This window comes from Odontesthes bonariensis, chromosome 14 (genome assembly GCF_027942865.1).
Source record: "Odontesthes bonariensis isolate fOdoBon6 chromosome 14, fOdoBon6.hap1, whole genome shotgun sequence".
In the NCBI taxonomy this organism is placed as follows: domain Eukaryota; kingdom Metazoa; phylum Chordata; class Actinopteri; order Atheriniformes; family Atherinopsidae; genus Odontesthes; species Odontesthes bonariensis.
Window position 1 is genome coordinate 33,773,088 of NC_134519.1, and position 17,758 is coordinate 33,790,845.

Below are 17,758 nucleotides of genomic sequence, written 5' to 3' on the forward strand. Positions count from 1 at the left end.
CGCAGGTCCCCCACTCGCCGTGCCGGAATCCCAGCATGCTTTGCGAGCACGGCGACAACGATCGGCCGGATTTCATTGAAAATTAACTGAATGCATTGGATACGGCTTGCGTTGACTGAACAATGGACGACTAGTGTAACGCTAATTATTGGTAATAGCAATGCAAGAAACCAAACTGATTGATGTGATTTTATTAAACTAATTCTTACATACAGATGGAGTTCATCACATGGGTGTGAATAGTAGCTTAAGTCAGTTCAAACTGTCCATAAAAGCCAACAGGTTTTCCTGTGTCTCACTGCCAAAAATGTGTACATTTACACATACACACAGATTTGTGAGGTAAACAGTAGTCCTACACAGCTCCATGCAGGTACAGGGCCAGGAACTTTGAGAATGTTCCCGGTTTGTATCCTGCCAGGCCAGCTGGTACCTGCAAAGAGAGTTACAATAATCAGTAAGAAAACTACATTATTTCCCACTGCTTGTTCTTGAGCTTTTTACCACACAGTCAGTTTTAAGACCTATATAATACTGTCCCTTATGGCCAAAACTCAGTAATTTCATGTACAATCAAAGTGGAGTGATAATGTGGTTCTGACTTTCTAACATATGTAAATAGCTCACTTTTATATGGGCCCCTGATTAAGTTCCACAAAGTGCTTCCACAAACTGCATTTCTTATTCACTCAAAATGTGACCTAAGCCAGAACAGGTATATCATACATAGACATTTGTGTGCCATATATAATATGTAAATTACTTGATTTTATGTGACATATCAAAGATTTGCAATATTGAGCAGAAACATTTACAGTAGCTGAGAAGCTGGGAAATCCAAAATGGTCCTCCATTTCGCTTTAACAACAGATATTGCATTTCTAATTGGAGTTTGGACAGAATTTAACTTATTAGTTTGTTGACCAGTTAATTAATCCATCCCTCCCTTGCTCATCCAAGGCCAGGTCATGGAGGCAACAGGTCCAAGAGGGAAACAGACATTCCTCTCCACAGCAACACTCTCCAGATCCTCCCTGGGAATTTTGAGGCGTTCCCAAGCCAGAATGGATATATATTTCATCCAGTGTCACCTCCTCAAAATCTTAAACCATAGTACATCCATCCATCCATCCATCCATCCATCCATCTTTTATATTGGCTTAATCCAATTCCGGGTCGTGGTGGTACTGGAGCCTATCCCAGCTCTCACTGGGAGAGAGGCAGGGTACACCATGGACAGGTTTCTAGTCCATCACAGGGTAATTTTTTAATCCAAAAAGAGAAATTATATTGTTGCAGGATAATGATAAATGATTGCCAAATTACATTAATTAATACATACAAGCTTGCTAAACATAATAGACAAAATTGTAAAACACCTTGAGAAAATAGTGATTAAATCAAAGCGTTTTTAGTCAGAGGCTTTTTCAGCTCTACTGGAACAACGAATGGTACTGCCGCCTGTAACAGCCCTAAGCAATGACTAGTTACAAAAATAAATGACTAATGACAATTCGTTTCTTTATCTTATACTGCAGCAACATCGTTTCTCCATAATATAAATAAGCCATCTTCAAGTTAAAATCAATTCAATATCAAAACTCTTAACTCTTTCGGTGCCATTGACGTCTATAGACGTCAATTTAAAAAAAACTGTTGACTGCCAAAGACGTCTATAGAGGTCAATTGCGTTTTTTAACGGAGCGGGCTGGGGGACAATCTAGCGGAGTTTGTCACTAAATCTTAGGCTTGTAAACACTAAACAGAGAATATACTGGCAAAATTACCCGCAAGGTGGCAGCAGTGCCACTTTGCACAAAAAAAAAAGAAGCGTGTTTTCTCCGTTTTTTTGGTCAAACAGCTGTTTTTGGTGAAACCAACCTATGTTCTACTGTCTATTACTAAAGGACTGAAAATGGTAGAAACAAACTTTTTTTCCCTGATGAAAGAAAAGAGTCTACTCTTTCGTTTGGTAATTTCGGTGTGTACATAGTCATAAGACACAATTTTCTGTGGGTCTTGGAAAATCAGTCAAAATACTGTAAAACACTTGGCAGTATGGCTCTCTCTTCATTGAAAATGGCTGGCAGCCAATGAGTTAAAAAGTTCAAGAGCAGTTTCAATAATTTTGACTAAAAAGATATATATTCTGGGATTGTCCAGTCATAAGACATTTCTGGTTAGAGATACACAAAACATTGGAAAGTATATTTAATGTGAAAATACCTTTCCAGTTTTGCATTTTTATTTTAGGGAAAGAAGATTTTCACCCAGGGCACTTCAACAATTATTTATTTGGTGTTCTGATATCCGTTTGTAAAAAAAACATCACTAGGCGCTGGCTGCTTCCTGACTCCCCCACAATAAAGGAATGGAAGGATGTAGTAAATGAAGTATACATAATGGAAAAAATTACTTTTTCACTTCGCCTACAAATTAACAGATTTATTAAGTTATGGTCAGAATGGGTCTCCTATGTACAAAAGTTACGGACAGATTTCGTGGAGTTAACAAATTGATAGATTTGGTTTTTGTGGTGGTGTTTTTTCTTTTTGTTTGTTTTATTTATTTATTTATTTTCTTGGGATTTATTTGTTTTGTTTCAGTTTTTCTCATAATCTGATACACAGCTCCACTGTCTAAGGAAAAGGTTGCTTGGTCTCCTGTTTATTTTTATTTAATATTTTTATTTAATTGTTTAAAGAAAACCAGATGTTGATGTCCCAACGTACCATGTACATTTCTGTTACACCCCTCTGTTCTTTTTATTTTAATAATAAAAAAAGAAAATGGAAAAGAAAATAATAATTATGACTAAATAGAAATGTGATGTGCTTATTGGCTTACTTATAGGTCTCTCCAGGACTTTCATCATATGGTGATGAAGGCAAGTGGAATAGTCATAAAGGGCATCTCTCCACTAATACTGTGAGAAATCAATCTCATATATAAATACTAAAACAACGGCGAACAACTGCTTCAACTCCAAAACTGTGATGTAATGCATAATCATCTATTTATTAGCCAGAAGTAGCACAGATTCAGCCTTACCGAGAGAGCACGGTAGAAAACTTGGGAGGGACTAACATACCTTCACTTGCTTCCTCTTGATGAGTGGTCGGACTTTTGCAAAATCATACAGCTCAACATCTTCATCCAGCCACATCTGCAGTTGACAAAATCACAAGAGGAAAAAAAATACATGAATCAGACTGAAGCCCTGCTCCTTTTAAACTGGTCAAAAAACACTAATAGCTGCGAAAATGTGGCTTTTGAGATCAATGTTAGTGTTTAGCCCAGCAGACGTACTGTGTCAGTTTCTGGAGGAAATAAACACCTGGATGAAAGAGAATTTTCTACAAATTAAATGAAAACAAAACTGAGATCATTCTGTTTGGTAGCAAAGAGAAGAGGGTCAGCGTTGGTAAATATCTTGAAACTCGGGACCTTACAAACACTGACCATGTTCGTAACCTCGGAGTGTTGATAGACTCAGATCTGACTTTCAGCAGCCACATCAAAGCTGTCACCAAGGCAGCTTTTTACCATCTCAGAAACATCAACAGAATTAAAGGTTTCCTCTCCCAAACAGACCAGGAGAAACTCATCCATGCATTCATCTCCAGTAGACTCTATTACTGTAACGCTCTTTTAACTGGACTTCAAAAAAGAGCATTAAACATCTGCAGCTCATCCAGAACGCTGCTGCTGGAGTTTTAACCCCCAAAATACATCTGTGATCTGTTCAGAGAATATAAACCTATCAGAGCTCTTAGATCCAAGGACTCAGGTCAGCTGGTCCAGTCCAGAGTCCAGACTAAACATGGAGAAGCAGCCTTTAGCTGTTATGCTGCAAACAAGTGGAACAAACTGCCAGTGGAGATTAAACTTTCACCAAATGGAGACATTTTTAAATCCAGGTTAAAAACATTTCTTTTCTCATGTGTCTATGCATGAAATTTGCACGATATCTTTTAATTTATCTGGACTGTTGCTCGTTTTTAAATTAATTTAAACTATTTTATTTGTTTCTCTTTATATTCTTTTATGTATTTGTAATGCTTCTTCCACTCCCTGCTGCAATGCTTTTTATTTTATGTAAAGCACTTTGAACTGTTTTGTACATGAAATGTGCTATACAAATAAATTTGATTTGATTTGATTTAGTCACCATTCAGAACTCACAGTGCAGCAATTTTCACTAGAGACGCTGCAGTCGGGAATACAAGAGTGAGCAAAGCAAATCATTTTTACAAAAAAAAAAAATTCTCTTTAAATACTGGTACACCTGCACCTGACAAGAAAATTAAACCCTTTCCCAATGTCAGTAGTAGCATGTGTTCCCTCAGTCTGAGGGCTAATAGAAACTGATTAAATCCTTTCTCATTGCCACCTGTAGCTATTTTACTGTTCCAAAGGCTACAACAGGTCACTGCCTCCCTGGGGACAAGTCATAATTACAAGAACACAAAGGAATGGCATTACACTGTATCCTGCAGGCTGTGTTATACCACAATTTGTGATAATCCCCATTCTCTGAGATAATTTGTCTACTTTAATATTTTTTGCGTCTGCGGACATTAGCCCAACACAGGTTCACAGAGTGAGCTGCCAGGTGTCTTACAAATCTCCCCTATAATTTTTGATTTCAAACTTTCACTGCACACTTCAATTGTTGCTATATATTGAATTCGAAAATTAAAGTACAAAGTTGGCAACTACTTCCGTCTTGGGCTTGATTTTTTTCTCATACGTCCCTATGTGCCGCGTCTGCTTCCAGAATATCTTACTTGGTGTTTCAAAAGAGAACCAAATGTCCAATCTGAGGTATAGGTATAACATTCATAACAATAGTACAATTGAATTCTTATTTTGTAACAACCATTTTTACTGTAAAAGATTTTTGGATCTTAGAAAATGTCAGAGACAGATGATTTTCAAAGTACTTAATGCAGAGTTACTGGTCAATAACGTACCTTTTTGGTCTCAAATTTGTTCTGCATTATCTCTTTCAAAACGTATCATTCATTACTGTAAAAATGCTCCTTTTCGTTCCTTTCATATTGAGAGGATTTGATTTCTCTTACAGGTAATAAAACGCTCACATATCTTACCTGGTTCTTGATGCCATCATCTCCTGAGAGATCTGTAGTGTTGAGCTGGAAAACCAGAAACTGGAAAAGCCTACCATTGGTCCCCACCGCCTGTACAGTTATAGGGCGATCTAACACACTTTGGGGCTGAGTCTGACACAATAAATGTAAGAGAAAAGGACAATTGGGATGATGCAAAACAATGCAATTAGACAGAGTTATAGCAAAGCAGTTCTCACTTTGCAAATGAGTTTCTTTGTTTGTCCTTACCCCATACAGCTTGTATGCACGGGCTAAAGCATTCCCAAAGGTAAACATGACCATCTTGGCTCTGAACTGCTCTGGGCGGAGCTTACAGCGAGGATCAGCTGACTCCAGGAAGTACAGTGTATGGGCATGAGGATAAGGGTAGTCATCCCTGAAACCTGATTGAACGCGGGATAGATAAATCAGTTAGCCTAAAACCTAGAGATAATATTTATACTAAGCTCTCCTTCAAGGGAACCTGGACACTGTACTCAAATTGGAATAACACTTCTGTATGATGCAAATGTGATCAGGACTGAGGATCTTTTCACCTGTAGAGTTCATCTCCTCTTTGTACACAATCGTTTTCTGCAGGTCGATGGTGGGGGAGACGGGATAGAAGGTTTCCAGGACATGATTTAATGTGTCTTCAACGTCCTTTTTTCCAAAGACCTCTGGGAGAGGATCCATGCTGCTTTGCAGTAAACCATTCCGACCCCTGATCTGGAACAGGTCCTCACCTGATGCAAAAACATGACAGGGAAGTCAGTATTGTAACTGTAGACTTCCTGTTACAAATGGGCAATTTATGTGATTTGCCAGTAAAAGATGCAGTTAAAGGATAAGACCGGTTTTTTGACATTGGGCCCTTGATTTCACATTATAACATGATGTTCTACTCACCCCTGCTTGTTGTTGAACATTTGGAGCTGTTCCGAAGATATTCGAGAGGCGTCTGGCTGCTCTCTTGAGATATTCGGCCATGAAACGGTTTCCTATGGGCAAGCTTATACAGGCACAAACTATGCTGTTTATAATTTATTAATTACTCTACACTAGCACTGATAACGTGGAGGTGCGTCGCTTACTTAAAAAAATCCGGGTTACTAATTTTGAATTTTAGCCGAATGAATAAATAGGCAGCAGGTCTGTGGGCTGTCTGTGGCAGTAGCACGACGAGGACGTCAGTAACACCCACTTTACGACGAAAAAAACAAAATTACAATAACCCGGATTTTTTTAAGTAAGCGACGCACCTCCACGTTATCAGTGCTAATGTACAGTAATTAATAAATTATAAACAGCATAGTTTGTGCCTGTATAAGCTTGCCCATAGGAAACCGTTTCATGGCCGAATATCTCAAGAGAGCAGCCAGACGCCTCTCGAATATCTTCGGAACAGCTCCAAATGACCAACAACAAGCAGGGGTGAGTAGAACATCATGTTATAATGTGAAATCAAGGGCCCAATGTCAAAAAACCGGTCTTATCCTTTAAGTTAGTTTTGTAATTGACTGATGTGAGTGCATGAGGATATGATACCCCTTTTCCAAGTGGCAGCCAATGAATAGTTTTCTGCAAGGATCCTTCTTCCGATGGCTGGGTGACTGGACTGTAGAGTTGCACACAGATGGAGCATGTTGAGGAGCAAAGTATTGCTAAGAAATAAACACACAAACATTAAAAGGGTGTGCTTACATGACATAAAGTTAAAAGTATAACTTTTATCAAATGAGGCATTGTTGCTTATGTGTGGTCATAGTTGGGAAAGTGTAGGTGTACTTCTCAAAGAACCACAATCAGAGAGACTGCAAAATGTAGACTTATTTATATGTACAGCCAGGTAATACTAACATTCAAATACAATTTCCACTATAGAATAAAAGGCAACATGAAAACAGAAACCCACAACCAGGTAGTTTCCTGGCACACTCCAAAGGTGTGCATGCAGCTGGTGATTCTATACTCATCACAAGTTTGAGAATGAGTGTGGATTGTTGCCCGGCTGTGCTTGCCCTATGATAGTCTTTATCCAGATCTTCCATTTTCAATGTAAAATCTGCCATCAAATGTTTTGGGGAAAAAAGCCTCAACAGTGGAAGTAACAAAAAAATATCAAAAATCTATAATGATATATAATAATGAAAATGCTTACAAATAAATAACAGAAGTGATGAAATCATAGAAGACGGAGAGACGAGTGAGCGGGAGACAGGGAGAGAAGACGGAGAGACGAGTGAGCGGGAGACAGGGAGAGAAGACGGAGAGACGAGTGAGCGGGGGACAGGGAGAGAAGACGGAGAGACGAGTGAGCGGGGGACAGGGAGAGAAGACGGAGAGACGAGTGAGCGGGAGACAGGGAGAGAAGACGGAGAGACGAGTGAGCGGGGGACAGGGAGAGAAGACGGAGAGACGAGTGAGCGGGGGACAGGGAGAGAAGACGGAGAGACGAGTGAGCGGGAGACAGGGAGAGAGGACGGAGAGACGAGTGAGCGGGAGACAGGGAGAGAAGACGGAGAGACGAGTGAGCGGGGGACAGGGAGAGAAGACGGAGAGACGAGTGAGCGGGAGACAGGGAGAGAAGACGGAGAGACGAGTGAGCGGGAGACAGGGAGAGAAGACGGAGAGACGAGTGAGCGGGGGACAGGGAGAGAAGACGGAGAGACGAGTGAGCGGGAGACAGGGAGAGAAGACGGAGAGACGAGTGAGCGGGAGACAGGGAGAGAAGACGGAGAGACGAGTGAGCGGGAGACAGGGAGAGAAGACGGAGAGACGAGTGAGCGGGGGACAGGGAGAGAAGACGGAGAGACGAGTGAGCGGGAGACAGGGAGAGAAGACGGAGAGACGAGTGAGCGGGAGACAGGGAGAGAAGACGGAGAGACGAGTGAGCGGGAGACAGGGAGAGAAGACGGAGAGACGAGTGAGCGGGGGACAGGGAGAGAAGACGGAGAGACGAGTGAGCGGGGGACAGGGAGAGAAGACGGAGAGACGAGTGACAAGACAAGAATGTGTTCTGTGAAGACCTGTTAGGTGTTACTCCCCTTCAGACGAGCACAAGAGGAGAGGACATCTACATGGCAATTAAGGAGATGTTAGTAAAGCGAGGAATAGAGCCAAAACAAGTAGTTTCAATAACCACAGATGGAGCCCCTGCCATTATAGGAATAGAGCTGTAGCAAGAATGAAAGAGGACAATCCCGACCTCATCTCTTATCACTGCATAATTCATCAATCTGTCCTGTGCTCCACCCTGTCTGATGAGCACGCTGCAGTGATGAACACAGTGATGAAAATAATTAGTGGTGCAACGGATCATCATTATTTTCAGTTCGGCACACACATGATCCGCGGATTGATTTATGAAAAAAAAAAAAATTGTGCGCATGTTCAGTCCTCACACAGCCGTTACCATTCCTGCTAGTTCCAGGGACAGAGCTACTTTCCACGCTCTGGGTAAAAGTCTGCAACAGTTCCCTCTTCAATAAGCAAACAGTCCTATGGCTCGTTTGTGATTTATTGTCCTCAGCGTACAACATGTAGAACAGTGGGCATGGAAAATAAAAGTAGGCTAGACTTTGGTGACTACTGTAACGATAACTGCTGCCTCTAGTGCTACGTCTGTTTCCATATACTCGCGCTGCCACACAAACCTGTCGCCTAGGTTACCACACAGACATAACACGCAGCTGACATAGCGATAGCTAACATAAAGAAAACCCCTAACCTGCAACACAGTGTGGTCATGGCGAGTGGAGGAACAGAAGAGCTTGAACGCCCCACGTCATTTACATCCCCTGTTTGGGAGCATTTTGGCTTCCCTGTCAAATTTAATGAAGAAGGAAAGAGGTTGGTGGATAAAACCGTGACGGTGTGTAGGCACTGTGGCACAAGAAAGCCACACAACAGTGGAAACACATCGAGCATGGCCACGCATTTGCAGCGACATCACCCCGGTGTTTCACTGACAGTAGTGTAACCGAAAGCGGGTGAACAACCGCTCATCACCGCGGCATTTAAGCAGCCCCTTCCTTCCCAATCCGACCGGGCTAAAGCGATCACAAACGCTATCGGTGTGTTTTTATGTTGCACTTTAAGTTGTTTTTCTTTGATTATGTTGAAAGAAGATGTTAATTGTGCACTTTAAGTTGATTTTATATATTTCAATTTAATAATTTAAAAGTGTTAATAAACAAAGACAAAACATGTTTATTTGTCTTGTCTATTTTTTTTTTTTTTGCTGATCCGAAAAATTATCCGATCCGTGACTCTGATCCGAGGAACGATCCGAACCGTGAGTTTTTTTGATCCGTTGCACCCCTAAAAATAATACATTTCACAGGGCATCCTCTTCCTAGCAGCATTGCTTGCTCAGGGAATTCCTGAGAGAAATTGAGGCAAACGCTGATGATCTTTTACTTCACAACAATGTGAGATGGCTCAGCAAAGGCAGGGTTTTGGAGCGCTTTTGGTCCCTCAGAAGGGAAGTAGCAACTTTCTTCGCAGAGCTGAGAAGTCAGAAGGCAACACAGTTTTCTCTCTTTTTAAAAGATGAGAAAAAGATGGATGTGGCCTTTTTGGTTGGTATCACATTAAATCTGAATGAACTGAATCAGAAGCTACAGGGCAACGACAATTCAGTTTGTGAACTAATGACAGCTGTCCGCTCCTTTCAGAGGAAACTTGAGGTGTTCGAGGAAGACCTGCAGGGAGACTGTGCACACTTCCCAGTAGTGCAGGGACAGGTTCAGGGACAGAGAGATGGGTCTCATTTTGTTGACTTTGTTGATAAGCGAATTGTAAATTTCAGCAAACGTTTTGACGGCTTCAGCTTTAAACAGCAGCTCACCATGTTCATTCAGAACCCATTTGTCATCACAGATGTCAGGGGGTTCTCAAAAGAAGTCACACAGCATTCAGGTGGGTAAATGCTGGGCCTCTCTAGCTGCAATTGAAAGAGCAATTTAGCAGAACTGATCCTGCCACTTTCTGGCTCAAAATATTCTCTGAAACAGCTTTCCCAGAGAAAAGTAGCCCTGTTATTCTTGACCATGTTTGGGTCCACATACAGCTGTGAGGCAGCTTTCTCCACAATGAACATAATTAAAACTAAATATCGTTCCAGGCTCACCAATGAGCACCTTCACATGTGTATGAGAATGGCCCTGACACCATTCCAGCCCAGCTTTAAAGTCCTGGCAGGAGAAGTTAGAGCTCAGTTCTGTCACTGAACAACAGAAAGTGGGGGCATAAGATAAGATATGTGACCCGCTCTGGCGAAATGAGTCTGAAGTCGCAACATTCTATTTTGAGGTACGGGCAGATAACGTGAAAAAACAATGGATTAAAAAACTTTTTTTTTTAGCTAATTTCAAAGAATAGACATTAAAAAATAATCTCCCAAAGTTGTATAGTCCATATAATTGAGGAAAGACACGTAAATGACAATTCAAGTTGACTTGCAAGTTGTATTAAATGCGTTAAAATTTAACAGGTTGAACAAATTCATCGACTCCTCTACCGTTAACGTGTACGAACGGTACTTATAACCTCTGAGGATTTCCCTTTACCTCTGAAACGTCTCTATCTCTGCTCGCTTCATAAAACCAATCAAAATGCTTAAAAATGTACACACACAGTGACACAAAGGCCCACAATAGACGGGAAGTCACGTTTCGAGTGACTGGTGCATGCGATTGGTCCAGCCATCACTCCTGTCAAACTAGCTATCTGTGTTGGTGTAGCCTAAACTGATCGTAGAAAGTCTCTCAATATTCGTGATTGTCAAAAAAGTCATTGTCTTATTACAATATTAGTATCGTGTAGTACTGTAGTATAGTGTAGTGTGTTGATCTGTGTTTTTGTTTTAAAATGTCATTCGCTAAAGAAAATAGAGTCGCGAAAGCTTTAAACTCTTGTGGCGTCCAACGTTAGCTCTGCTGCAGGACAGCAAGACTTGCTAGCGCTAGTTACTGATTTTTTTGGAGCTGAGGTGATATCTTCTGAAGAAGAAAATAACAGCGATGTCGAAGACTCGGATATGGAAAAGGAGCAAGAATTCGCCACTCATGTGGAAGATGACGATGAGGTCATTGAGCAACCTGTGACTGATATTAATGAGGTGACGAGGGCTATGTCGAGCTGTGAAGCAGTGTGTGTGGGAACAAAAATAAATATTTTCTAATCATTTGGGCTTCAGACTGGTTTAATACCATTTTATATGTGTACAAATGCCTTTGGTAAAATTAAGCTTTAAGATAAAGAGTTTATCCCTTTAAATTCACAGGATTTTGAAAGATATCAACAAAAAAACGGGCAAAAAACTTTAAACGCGATTTTGTCAGGTTTTCATTCGTAAAAAGAGGGTGGAAGATCATAAATCAAATGGCCATATTTTGAAAACCATCCAACGTATGACTTTGACTATGGTATCATTTTAAAGCTTATTTCCATTCCTTTCTTTTGATACCAAAATCTCAATTTTGACATTTGGGTCACTGTGACTCATTTTGCTGGATCAGGTCACATATAACAGATATAAGAGGGGAACAAAGAGAAACTGTAAAACTGTTCAATTGTTAAGATGTGTTTATATTAATTTATTGTAAAAAAAAATTTGTTGAGACAGTTAACAAAGAAAAAGGGAAACTCAAGCTGCTGGTACACTTTATTTTTCCAAATTAAATCCCTTTATTTTAAGATGCACAATTTTTCAAATGCTATTTTATTTGTTTTCTCCATTTTATTTTTAATTGCAGCCCTTCTTTAACCTAATAAGAGAAAAAAAAACATTATTATTATTAATAGTATTATTATATGTGTAGTTCAATGTACACATGTATACTTCAATGTTAAGTGACAATAAATATTTTTGAATTGTACTTTGTTTAATTCAACGGTCAGATGCAGATGTTGATACAACTATGAGGCTACTTCAATATATATATATATATTATGATGTTCTGGACAGTCGCTTGAGGAAATTTTCTCTAACTGGACCTGTTAAAATTTTAGTTGAATATTCCTGTCCTATGGGATCCTACCTGCCTTCACTGTGAAACCATATGTCTAGTAAGTCAACACATTCATTGAATGTGGTTGTGTTCTTACCTGTATTTCCCTTTATCTGGTCGATCCACTGTCATGTCCCAGAACCGGGCATGTTTGATACTGTTCTCAACACGCTCATCCTGATATGGCAACTGTAATTCAGGAGTCTCTGCCATTGACAGAAGTTGAGGAGGAAAACCAGAGATCATCTTAGTCTTGGTCAACCATGCGGCCTGACGCACACCTGAGACAGAGAGATGGAAAGAGGTATGAGGTTGTGAAATAATGTCATCACCCTTAAATGATGCAGTTGCCCAGCAATATTTGGGGTGCTATTCTGATCAGTTTTGGGGTACAAAGATTAGCCTCGCCCAGGGGCGATTTTAGGATCTGGTCTTTAGGGGTGCCCAGCCCCCAGTGCTCACAGAGGCACATTATTTCTCACTAGTTGAGGCGAACTAGTACATTTATAAATTTTGGAGCCGTATTAGTTTTGCTTTGAGTAGTGTTTTCCCCGACAACATTAAATTTTGACCTCTTCATTTCAAAAGACTGTAGCTTGACAGGGATAACAGAGAGCCTGAGACAAATATTGAAAATAACTCAACATTTATTTTGGGAGTAAAGAGTTAAAACAAAAACAAATGCTAGAAAATAAATAAAATGGTCACTAAAATAATGCATCCTTGAGCAAAAAAAAAGTGTTTTTGCATGATATAATATTTTAAAAATGTGCTGAGCCAGAGGGTGCCGAGCTATCTCACGGTGGTGCCTTGGCACCACTAAAAATACCCTAGCCTCGCCCGTGTTAGTTTCCAACTGTGAGGTTTGCTCGTCAGCGAAGTCCTACGTGTGTGATACGGTTAGGATATTCTACCTTCCAGTGCACTGGTTCTCTGGTTGTACACGTAGCACGGTTTTTCTTTGAACAGCGGCATCTCGTGAACAGGTGGAGCCTTGTAGTATCTCGGGTCCTTGTAGTTCCTTTCCCACGGTGGGTAAGAGGGCTTGGTTAGCCCCGGGACATAATGCATCCTCTCTCCATATGTGACCATTTCCAGTCCGGGGATTTCCACCCTCTCCCTTGGTTTACGCGGAGGAAGGACCTTGGCTGTCAAACGGTGGCTGACACTGAATTGTCTCTGGGCCTGCAGGTTGCTGGCTCCTCCATGAGCAGACAGCCGTTTCAAATCATTCACAAGAACTTTTTGAGAAAATAACGAAGTTACCGTTTTTAAACACTGCAGCGTTTCTGGAAATGTATTACCATACATAGTGCTGTCCTATTTGTTTTCACGTTAACAAGAATAATGATGTCAAGGTAAATCTCATCTAAGTCATCCCCTGTCAGTTTGTGTTTTAACAGGACGCCGCCATGTTAACGTTGAGAAACGTTTCTTCTTTTTCTTCTTTCCAGTTTACAGGAGGTATTACCACCACCTACTGGATTGGAGTGCGGCATGTTCTTCTTCTTCTTTGGAGGCTTTATGGGCGAGTAGCGCTCAGTTTAGGCGCATGTCCGCCCCCTACTGTCCTATAAGAAACATAGTTTTCTTTCCCTTGGTCTCTGGTAAGAGTGCGGCATGTCATAGAGAATGAAAAAGAAAAACACCAAATTTAGCTCCAGATATCTGGCTGCATGAGCACACATATGGAAGTTTTTCTGTGCCATCAGAGTTTGAATACGAATTTCTGATATCGAATTTTTACAGCATCAAAATCAGACTTTGAATTTGAAAAACCAACAGTGAAAAAAAAAAATTAATTGGAAAAAAATTCAGTGGAAAAAAATTCAACTTCCAAAAATTCAGTGGAAAAAGAACCAGACTTAACATCCGGGTAAACAGGGAGAAGCAATCGATCCCCGTCTCAATTCATTAGATCAGCTCAATAGATATTGAGTAATATGTATTACTCAATTTTATTAACACAAATGGCAAATAAAGTAAACTCACTCACTGAAGTACCATCACCCGCGTTGGTGGACATGGCTGATCTGTCCAATGTAGCGTACCTTGATTGGCTGTCGTTGGATGAATTGAGACAGGGATCGACTGCTTCTCCCTGTTTACCCGGATGTTAAAGGGGAACTCCGGGGCATTTGAAGCGCATTTCCATTGCTAGAGGTTGTCAAATACTGACGGTAAGACACAGACCGGTGCAAATCGGCGCTCCCTGTGTGGAGATAGCGCTGTTTGCGCAGCCTGTCATGCTAACCAAATACGTGGTGGCTAAGGGGCAAGAGCTAAACCTTCCACGTAAAACAACAACTTGCACACTGCAGAAACGTCACACCACTTTATAAACCATCCGACAATAAAGTCACAAGCCTTACCATCAAAACCATATGCATGGTTCTCACATTACTGGCATGGGGACGTTACAAAACAACTTTATAAACAGCATGTCATATACCTCTTGTCGGTAGGCGCGCGCATGTGAAAGCCCAAAAGAGTCAATGGACGATAATCCCATATACAAAACAATTATATTCTCTAGAAAAAGTGCGTTCAAGTATTTAAAACATTACAACAATACATGCCCAGTAATATTGTAATATTAAAGGTAGTTGATTTTTTTCCAGACTACATCAAAGAAAGTCACTAGTACTGGAAAGCCTTAATAGACAGATACTCAGTGTGCCTTTTCCTGTCATTCTCAAACACTAGTTTTGAGCCCAGGCATTGAAGAAAACAACTCAAATTCCTGTTACCAAAAAGTCACACTCAACAACCATGAATCAAGCTCTTCTATTATTTGTAAATTCTTGGAGAGGGTGATGGTTGGGGAGCTTACTGGAAAGGTAGAGGGGAACATGGGCCCGCTCCAGTTTGGGATACAATGGGAGTCGGAAAGCCAGTCTAACTCTTCTGGATACAATGCCCAAAGACCTGAACCTCAAACAACTGTGTCAGAATTTTATTCATGGACTCCCCATCTGCTTTTAATACTGTGGACATGGATACCACTTCTGCAGCATCTTCAAAACCTTAAAGTTATTTCATATTTGATCAAATTCTTAAAAGACAGACCACAGCCAGTTATGATGAATGGTTTCAGATAAGTGTAATTACTTTGAACACTGCTTTTCATCCAGATTGCAGGTGGTCACCCATTCTATTCATAATATGCACAAATGAAGCAAACTAAGGCAATGGGCTGACATTTTTTAAATATGCTGGTGACATGACTTTGGTGTCTCCTCTGACTGATGACTACTCTCTTTGTACATACATTATGTAGTCTTTACGATCCTTTGGATCCAGGAGAGCTCTCTGGAACTGAATATTAACAGAAATAAAGAGATGGGCTGTTGGTAGCACCGGGAGACAGACAGCACACACTGTTGTTTTTTTGTTGTTGTTGTTCCATTTAGGTTACAGGGTCAGGAGATATGGCAGTTTGGAATTCTTAGATATTTGGGCACCAGCATAGACTGTGAACTGCGTAAGCAGAATGTTGACGATATTTAAAAATAATAATCTTGTGGTCTACGAGTAGAATGAGAGTCTATTTCATAGAGCTGACTGTTCCTTGGGAGGACTTCATAGTAGAAGCATATGAAAGGAAATAGCTTAGGTATGTGGAGTTAGGGGCAGAAGCAGAGCGGCGAGGATGGAAAGTTGGTATATGTCCAGTGGACGTAGGATGCAGAGGATTTGTTGCAAAGTCTGTTGTCTCATTGTTGAGGGAGTTGGGTGTAAGTGGACTGAATAGGCGCCAACTCTCCGTGGGTGCTCCGGCCCCGAGCAACCACGTGTGCCAGGCAGCCTACACATTTCATTAGCTGTTTTCACACTGAGATCCACTACCTTCGCGGGTCCAAATTGCCACTTCGTCCCGCGTCGAGCAATGTGAAAGCTTGGCGTATTAGGTGATCCGTGTCGCCTGAAGCCGAGTTCAGGGGGCGTTGCCTAGTGGCAGAGTGTCACACGAAACACATAAAATGCTGGGCGTGTACAATGACATAGGCACAAGCCATGCGTTGGAGGTAGGGTTAAATACACCTGTCTGCATCAAATTTTTCAAACCAACGATGGCGGGACACCTTGAGGACTTGTTTTTGCAATTGTATATGCAGTTCATGGAGATGTTATTTTACGGGGTGTGGATGGTCAAAACGTGGGATGCCGCCGAAGAACATATGCGGAGAATACAAGAGCACTATAATCTCCAAGTTGAGGAAATCTATCGACAATTTGAAGCAGAAGAACGCGAACAGCGTCGACGCAATCGACAAAGACGTTTAGCTGTCATGGCTCTGAACACACATGTGTCTGCAAGAAAAGTGTGGAAGATGGCAAGAACACAAGGGTTGGTGTTTTGGTCCAATGCTCTGAACAGTTTTGACGACGACGAGTGGAGAAAGCACTTGAAGTGAAACTTGTCAATTCAATTCAATTCAATTCAAAAATACTTTATTTATCCCAGAGGGAAATTAAATGTTGATGTAGCTCAATTAAATCAAAGAGTTATTATAGATGCTGATGGCTGTGGGCAGGAAAGATTTCCTGTAGCGGTCCGTTTTGCATCCAAACTGAAGAAGCCTTTGACTGAAGAGACTCTGTTTTCTGATAACAGTCTCATGGAGAGGATGTTCAGGGTTGTCCATAATTCTCTTGATTTTATGCAAAATCCTTCTTTGCATTATTGTCTCCAGAGGTTCCACAGTCGTCCCCAGAACAGAACCAGCCTTCCTTATCAGGTTGTTGAGTCTTTTTAGGTCCCTGGTTCTGATGCTGCTGCCCCAACAGATGACGCAAGAGGAAATGACGCTCTCGACAACAGACTTGTAGAAGATCTGCAACATCTTGTTGCAAACCTTGAAGGACCTTAGCTTCCTCAAGAAGTACAGTCTGCTCTGTCCTTTCTTGTAGATGGCTTCACTGTTGTGTCTCCAGTCCAGTCTGTTGTCCACATGAACACCAAGGTATTTATATTCCTCAACCACCTCCACTTCTTCTCCCATGATGGAAACAGGGTTTGATCTGACCTTGTTTCTCCTGAAATCTACAATCATCTCCTTTGTTTTGTTAACATTCAAGATGAGATGATTGTTCCCACACCATGCCACAAAGCGGTCCACCAGCTCTCTGTACTCAGCTTCTTGTCCATCTCTGATACACCCGACAACTGCAGAGTCATCTGAATATTTCTGTAGATGACAGGAGTCTGACTTGTACTGGAAGTCTGAAGTGTACAGAGTGAAAAGGAATGGTGAGAGTACAGTCCCCTGTGGTGCTCCTGTGCTGCTGATCACCTGGTTAGACACACAATTCTTCAGTCTGACAAACTGTGGTCTGTTTGTCAGGTAGTCATTAATCCAGGTGATTGTTGAGGCCTCCACCTGAGTCTTCTGGAGTTTCAGACTAAGCAGATCAGGCTGGATTGTGTTAAATGCACTGGAGAAATCAAAGAACATGATCCTCACAGTGCTGCCTGCTTTATCCAGATGACAGTGGGTTTGTTGAAGCAGGTGTATGATAGCGTCTTCAACTCCAACTCCATGGCGATAAGCAAACTGCAGGGGGTCCTGATATGTGCTGGTTTGCTTACACAGGTGGGTCAACAGGAGTCCTCAGCTGTCGCTG

General features: G+C 41.3%; 1 protein-coding gene across 1 annotated transcript; it reads right to left on the reverse strand.

The window, feature by feature from the left end:
* Positions 1 to 176: 176 nt before the first annotated feature.
* mrpl37 (mitochondrial ribosomal protein L37) lies at positions 177 to 13,587 on the reverse strand. The gene is made up of 8 exons (XM_075484095.1): positions 13,045 to 13,587; positions 12,228 to 12,411; positions 6,663 to 6,778; positions 5,672 to 5,860; positions 5,364 to 5,518; positions 5,115 to 5,246; positions 3,092 to 3,166; positions 177 to 433 (listed from the first exon to the last, which is right to left on the reverse strand). Exons 1-8 carry the CDS (start codon positions 13,439 to 13,441, stop codon positions 356 to 358), a joined length of 1,326 nt encoding a protein of 441 aa, XP_075340210.1. The 5' UTR covers positions 13,442 to 13,587; the 3' UTR covers positions 177 to 355.
* Between the last annotated feature and the right edge of the window lie 4,171 nt (positions 13,588 to 17,758).

Bases quoted from the DNA above. Each gene is read 5' to 3' on its own strand.
- mrpl37 (XM_075484095.1), bottom strand. From the start codon at position 13,441: ATGTATGGTAATACATTTCCAGAAACGCTGCAGTGTTTAAAAACGGTA. The intron at 5,519-5,671 runs GTGAAAAGATCC...GCGTTCAATCAG, and splicing joins AGAGGAGATGAACTCTACAG to GTTTCAGGGATGACTACCCT. The intron at 5,247-5,363 runs GTAAGGACAAAC...TTATTGTGTCAG, and splicing joins GTGCATACAAGCTGTATGGG to ACTCAGCCCCAAAGTGTGTT.